This window comes from Penaeus japonicus, unplaced genomic scaffold (assembly GCF_977035675.1).
Source record: "Penaeus japonicus unplaced genomic scaffold, GWHDUDI00000001_assembly GWHDUDI00000014, whole genome shotgun sequence".
NCBI lineage: Eukaryota > Metazoa > Arthropoda > Malacostraca > Decapoda > Penaeidae > Penaeus > Penaeus japonicus.
The window spans coordinates 13,141,394-13,148,893 of record NW_028234416.1 but is presented as its reverse complement, the minus strand read 5'-3'; the positions used below and the strand labels follow the sequence as shown (position 1 = coordinate 13,148,893).

Genomic DNA, 7,500 nt, shown 5'->3' with positions numbered 1-7,500 from the left:
TTTGCTTTCATTCACCCTCCCGACCTCACTCGTCCCGTCGCCCCCTTCCCCGTCCCCCTCCTCCTCCTCACTCAACACATCCTTTCTACGCCGAAACTTTGTCCTTCTTTACTCAAAAGCATCCTAGGCGCAGGCATCCGTGGCAGTGTGAGTAATAAACCCCCTTCGCCTGCGGGCCGCTTACCAGTCAGGTGCGAGCCCCGGGGCATCGGCTTAGCGTCGGCCAGGGCTATGGGTACGCCGGCCCTGCTCAAGGATTTACTCGCTCGTGTGTAGACCTGGTCGGGAAGGGGGGAGGGAGAGGTAAGCCAGGCAGGGCGAGGGTAAATCCAAACCACTTATCCTGTTCCCTTGGCTCTCCCACTTTGGACTCTGGGCCGGTCCGAAACACTGGACGAGATCCTAGCGATAAAAGAGTTTGTTTTGACGACACGAACGAGGCAGTTGCGGGAACGCTATTCTTAACGCAGGAGATTACCAGCCAACCACCGCAATGCATCTCACGCACCGCAGTGAACTAAAACACCAGAAAAAAAACATCACAAAATGAGATTAAATACTAATTGTGAAATAACCAGAAAGATGCACGGTGCGGATTACCACTTACGCTGGCGTTGAAATCCCCAGCTGTTCTCGCGCTGTCGCTAAAACTCACTCGATGAAAAATGGCGCCATTCAATTGGCCTTTCCTAACCTGACCAGCGCGACCATTACAATTTTAAATTTCAACGTCGAGAGATAACTACACATTAATGACTGTAATTAGCTCACATGTATAGATAACCATGCAGAACTTAACCCCTAATGGTGTTATGGTTATTAATAGTGATTTATGTTGAAGAAATACATATATGGAAAAAAAAGTGAGAAAGAGAGACAGAGAGAGAGGAAGGGAGGGAGGAGGGGAGAGAAAGAGAAAGAGAGTGAGAAAGAGAGAGAGAGAGAGAGAGAGAGAGAGAGAAGGGGGGGGACACAGGAAAGAGACGACTATACTAAGCGAGGAAGGGAGGAAGAGAAGAGACAGAGAGCGAGAGAGAGGGAGAGGGAGAGGGAGAGGGAGAGGGAGAGGGAGGGGAGGGGGGGGGAGGGGGAGAGGGAGAGGGAGAGGGAGAGGGAGAGGGAGAGGGAGAGGGAGAGGGAGAGGGAGAGGGAGAGGGAGAGGGAGGGAGGGAGGGAGAGGGAGAGGGAGAGGGAGAGGGAGAGGAAGGGGAGAAGAGAGAGAGGAGAGAGAGAGAGGAGAGAGAGAGAGGAGAGAGGAGAGAGAGAGAGAGAGAGAGAGAGAGAGAGAGAGAGAGAGAGAGAGAGAGAGAGAGAGAGAGAGAGAGAGAGAGAGAGAGAGAGAGAGAGAGAGAGAGAGAGAGAGAGAGACTTGAAATCCTATTATTTATAATATGATATAAAGAGTCCATAAATTGTATTTACAATGTTCTCATGAAGCAATTATGTATTTTCCACCATAGTTACGGTTATTAACAATCATTACTTCTTGTCCTGATTACCTATAATCTTAGATAACGAGGATGTAAATCGGCAAATATTAAACTTTAGTGCATACTAATGGACACGTTGATGAGATATTTAAATCATACAATCTGATCAAGCAATTTCACATATACTAATTAAACAAAACAACTGGATGGCTTTTGCATTTTACTGACTTCATTAAGGTTAAAATAGCATAAAAAAAAACTTTACCCCCCAGACCCTATACGTAAACAGACTTCAGGAAACTCCACCCAGTAAGGAAACCAAACAACGAGAAAACAAACAAGAAACAAAATCCGTAAAGAACCAGCCCCCGGAGTAGTAACGAACGCAGCCTAAACGGGAGCGGACAATACAAACACTCCGACTCAACTCCTCCCCTTCCCCCCTTACCTCACACATCCCCCCTCACCCCTCCCTCGACCTCTACTCCCAGAGCCCAAAGAGATGTGTGAATTCGTCAAACCAGCACTCTGGGGGGAATCAGCTGACCGCCGCGCCGCGCCTCCAGACCCTAACCTTATTCGACGGCTCCTGTATGTCATTTGCCTAATTGATCGATTATTCAGATCGGCATTCCACCTGCTGTTCAAATAAGGGATCGGCTGTCTATGCAACCCCGCGGAGGACAGGGGGTGAAGCCGGCGGTTCTTATAAGGACTACAAAAAGAAATGACTAAAAAAAAGGTTCTTTCAGAAGACGAACCGGTGGGGATGGAGGGATGGAGTTGCATAAATCTGAAATTCATTCATTTCCCCTTCGGCTCTGACCCGAGACTTTCTTCGTGAGGGCCGGGAGACACGGCAGCGTTCCCGGTTAAGAGGGCGACCGGCGTCTCCTAAGATTTATGCCTACTAAAAGCGCGGATCCTGGCCAGGAACTCTCTTGGAAACCAGTCGCTCTGCAGATTGGCCGTCCATCCGTTAGGACTTCGCGTTCTAATAAATCACCCTTGTCACGAGGCTAGATCGGTGTGATCTTGTTAGGTACGACAATTAGTTGTGACTGGTGATGCGATTGTGGTAAACATATTTATAGCGTTATCTTCACCGCGCCGACGTCCGCTCTTATCACGGATTCATATCAGGCCGTTCGTTCCCTTCTGCTCTTGGTTTCTGGGTGATTCAATTAATTCTCAGGCCGGTTGGAAAGCTATTCACATGATAACATCCACATCCTTCTGGTGAGTTTCCAGTTGCTGGAAAATACTTATAATACTGTAGGAAAACAAGGGATGCAAATGCCTACATAAATAACTTATAGACAAGAGTGAAGACGATAACTAAAAATCTATATAATATGTAAAATTGAAATATCGACTATAAAGTGTAAGCCCCAAATAGAAAATGTGGACAAAACATTTCTAGAATGAAACCGTTTTGGCCTGCAAATTTTTCTGTTACCGGGATCATAAAACGCGAAAGTAGCAGTCTTTCTGCGAAGTCCCTGGAATGTGGGATTCGATCTTAAAGTTCCAGGAAGACTGCCCAAAGTGGCATGGTAAGGAAGGCAAAGTAGCAGCAAGCTCTCTGCCCCAAGCTCCTTTCGATAAGTTCGACTTCGTAAAGAAACATGATCCTAAGTCCCCAAAAGGCCCAAACTTATCAAGACCACCTGAATGAAGTTAGCATAATCCCTGTTCAATTTAAATCATTTTGAATAACGTGGCGTCGCGCCTTTATGCGTAAGTCATATGATATACAGGTAAGAGACGATTCTCCCCTGAATTCTTAGTATCACTTGGATCAGAATTCGGCAGAGTTCGCACCAGAACAACAAACAAGCAACCAGAGCGAGGTGCGAAACCGTGCATGCGGGAGTACGCACCGAGGAGGAGTGTCTGAGCCCGACCTACGAGCGTGGCCCGGGGAGACAAACCGATGGTCGAATATGATCGATGTAGCGGTACACAGCGGTTAGTAATTGGAATAATTGTGGATTGTATTCTGAGTGCAGATGTTGGGCCCAGGTCGCCGTGCTAATCCATGGCCGCGGGGGAGCCTCTAGTTAGCATGTGGCCCCTTCAAGACCCAGGAGGGAGGAGGAGGAGGGCGGAGGGGGCGATTTTCCCGAGTGCTTATTTGAGTTTCCTAAATCTACAGCCGTTATGGGATAATTGTAGAGCGTAAAGTTTCCTTCTACGACTCAGCGAGACCAAATTACAGTTGCGTGTCTACGCTATCGGCGGCTATGAGGCGAAGAATAGGTTACAACATCGTTACCATATAACAACTCAACAATGATGATATAGAGCTTTGTTAAAGTCATAAAAAAAAATTCAAATTAGAAAGATGCTCGGAAATCAGATCCATTACTTCAGGAAAATGCAGAGCAGTTTACACACAACCCATCACTACTTTCCCCGGACATATTAAAGCAGTAGAATGGATGCTCACACATTCACGCCCACACACACGACTCAAGAAAACCAACCAGTCTGGTCTGTTTTCGCCAAGAATCAAATCCATTCAGCTCCGATGCCCAACAGATCCTCCAGCGAATCATGTTATGTAAATATAATTTTCGGTCAGTTCTGAGAGTTCCTTCCAAAAACCTTATAAAATAAACAAAACTGATAACAGCTCCCCTCCCCCTCCCCATCCTCCTCTTTCTCTTTCTCTTTCTCTTTCTCTTTCTCTTTCTTCTTCTTCTTCTTCTTCTTCTTCTTCTTCTTCTTCTTCTTCTACGTCTTCTTCTTCTTCTTCTTCGTCTTCGTCTTCGTCTTCGTCTTCGTCTTCGTCTTCGTCTTCGTCTTCTTCTCCTCCTCCTTCTCCTTCTCCTTCTCCTTCTCCTTCTCCTTCTCCTTCTCCTTCTCCTTCTCCTTCTCCTTCTCCTTCTCCTTCTCCTTCTCCTTCTTCTTCTTCTTCTTCTTCTTCTTCTTCTTCTTCTTCTTCTTCTTCTTCTTCTTCTTCTTCTTCTTCTTCTTCTTCTTCTTCTTCTTCTTCTCCTCCTCCTCCTCCTCCTCCTCCTCCTCCTCCTCCTCCTCCTCCTCCTCCAATACCCCCCTCCCCCCTCCGCAAGCGTCCGAAAGCATCACCAAGAGTCGCGAAACCAAAGCCGGTAATTACATCACGGTGTTCATTCCGGCCGCGACGCTCTCACGATGGCATTTCCGAGGCTGGATAAGGCGCTCGTGCCTGGGAACACTACCCAGGCCGCCTCAACGACCCTTTGTCTTCATAGGGAAGACGGGTCGTTATATTGAAAGGTAATACTGGGGACTTATGAGATTACACTAAAGTTCATCCTATTCTGGAGAAAAAAGTACCTTTGTTTCTAATTGCAGGGGTAAACAGGTGTTTTTATTATCATTATCATTATTATTGCAAGGTTGTCATTCATCAGTTAAGGAACATAAAAAATGGTGATAATGATTCAATAACATAACATGAAATCAAGAACAAAATGGTGATAATGATTCAGTAACAAACAACAAATGGCAATACACATTGATGAGTTACAAAGCCAACCAACCGTCTTTTGTCACCGAGTATGACCTGAACCTGATTTTCAAATTAATTTTCGTCAAGGTGAGTTGCCAGCTATCTCATTAATCTCACCACTCTGACAGGTTGACTGAACGATAATAGATTCAAATATTGCTTGACGTTTCATTCTTTAAAAACGTGTCACTTTCAATGAAATTACGAAAACACAAATTACTACCTCCATTCAAAGCAATAGAGATAATATGTAAACGTCTCAAAAACAATGTAAATAAATAAAAGATGCCATCGAATTTTAAAAATGCGTTTCAAATGAAGTTTGAATACCCAGGGTGCTGACGCATCTCAGTTACCCAGTTACTACATAGGCCTGAGAACTGACGTGAGTAATCCAAGAGTCCAGGTGCAAGAAGTCAACGACCCGCCGACTCTTCTGGTCTAACGAAGCCAAACACATGTGCTTGTTTGAACTGCATTTGCGCTGCACTTCCACAAGAAAGATGGCCGATATTTATGGAGTAACGTGCTGATATAAATCATTCTTTATCTCTCTGCTCGCGCATGACGACTGACTGACTAACTAATCGACCAACAAAGATATCCACACCAATGTCTCCTTTGATTGCAAGCCAGTTCAGGACAGATTAGGGGGGGAAGGCAAAACCAAACAGATTAGCCACGACGACAAGAGGCCCACATATCACCGAGTCATAAGTAGCCCTGTCGTGACCATTGTGTATCCGTAACAGAAGGGCCATTATCCAGCTTGTCACATGCCTCGTAACGAGCGCCGTGGCAATCGTGGCGCTGCAATTACCCAAACAACGTCCCAGTCATCAGAGTCATCATTGTGCTTCTCTGCTGGGTACTGATGCCACCTCTATCCCCCCACCCTACCCCCGCCCCCAGCCCGCCCCTCCACCCCGCCGTGGGAACGACGCCGAACAAAAGAAAGTCGTTTTTAACTGATGGACTAATAACGTAGATCGCCAATGGCAATCGAGCGAATAATAAAATCAACCTTACGACGTTTACGAAGGATCATAACTCTGTAGCGATAAGTAGCCATTCCGTCACGTTGCTTGCCCCCCCCCCCCCCGCGTCTGCCGTGAAGTTAGATTAATAATATTTCACTGACACCAAGGCGGAATTCTTAGTCACGACTGAGTATTTCTTGGCGTAAAAAGAAACTTGATTATTTTGAACTGTAAACTGGGTTTGGCTTCTCAATGGGTGCACACATTTCTTTAATTAATCAAGCTGTGAGGAGGTTGTATTCATTCACGTCACACGATAATTTTCCTCTAATGGTAATTTGTTATCTGTGTCATATAACTACGTCTCTGTAACGCCGTGACTGTCACAATCATAATGACTGTCACAATCATATATTACTGAACCATCTCGGCATTTATATTGTCTGAATAACTCGAAAAAAAAAAGTTTCACTGCCTGAAGCTCACATTGCAAGCAAGTGCTTTTGTATTAACATCTCTAAAGGTGTCACAGATATAATAATGTACATGCACATATAGAATATTCAATTTTATACGAAAACACACACACACACAATACATACACACACATACATATAAACATATATACATACACAAACACAAGATATATATATATATATATATATATATATATATATATATATATATATATAGAGAGAGAGAGAGAGAGAGAGAGAGAGAGAGAGAGAGAGAGAGAGAGAGAGAGAGAGAGAGAGAGAGAGTGAGTGAGTGTGAGTGTGTGTGTGTGTGTGTGTGTGTGTGTGTGTGTGTGTGTGTGTGTGTGTGTGTGTGTGTGTGTGTGTGTGTGTGTGTGTGTGTGTGTGTGTGTGTGTGTTTGTGTGTGTGTGAGTGAGTGAGTGAGTGAGTGTAAGTGAGTGTGAGTGAGTGTGAGTTAGTGTGAGTGTGAGTGAGTGTGAGGGAGAGAGAGGGAGAGAGGGTGAGGGAGGGAGAGAGGGAGAGAAAGAGAAAGAGAGAGAGAGCAAGAGATAGAGAGAGAGAGTGAGTGAGTGAGTGAGTGAGTGAGTGAGTGAGTGAGTGAGTGAGTGAGTGAGTGAGTGAGTGAGTGAGAGAGAGAGTGAGAGAGAAAAAAAATCTGAAACCGATTAAAAAACTGTTCCCGGGGTCTGTCACTTACCTGTACTGCGCTGTTGAGGAAGCAGTTGTTCTGTCCTGGGGCGTTGAGTAATCCTTTGGCTCCTGCGACGGAGTCCCGCGGGGAAGCTAGATCAATGACTGGGTCACGTGACGCAGAGTCATCCTCGAGAACCTGACCTCTCGGGCTGGTGACCTCGTGGCGGGCCGGGCGCAATGTGTGTGTCAGAAGGGTGTCGGGACCTCGCGACAAGTCAAACGTGCTGTCTAGGGGCTGGTCCCAGGCGGGGCCCAGGTGGTCCCACGAAGCCCTGAGCTGAGCCACCTGCGGCCTGGGGCAGTCCAGCTGGTCCCATGATCCTCCCAGGTGGTTCCTCACGCTGGTGAATCCTCGGTACGAATCCTTGGGCGGACTGAGGGACATTCCTGCCAGGTCTCTCAGCGACGCCCCGTAGTCTCG

The 7,500-nt window shown here is 46.2% G+C and overlaps 1 protein-coding gene across 2 annotated transcripts in view; it reads right to left on the bottom strand.

The window, feature by feature from the left end:
• Positions 1 to 7,500, bottom strand: part of ec (ubiquitin specific peptidase echinus) — a 255,405-nt gene that overhangs the window by 200,863 nt on the left and 47,042 nt on the right. For both annotated transcript variants that reach the window (XM_086543938.1, XM_086543939.1), the window contains exon 2: positions 7,084 to 7,500. This exon is cut by the window's right edge and continues 208 nt beyond it. In XM_086543938.1, coding sequence (XP_086400064.1) covers positions 7,084 to 7,500 — 417 coding nt within the window. The remainder of the gene's footprint in view (positions 1 to 7,083) is intronic.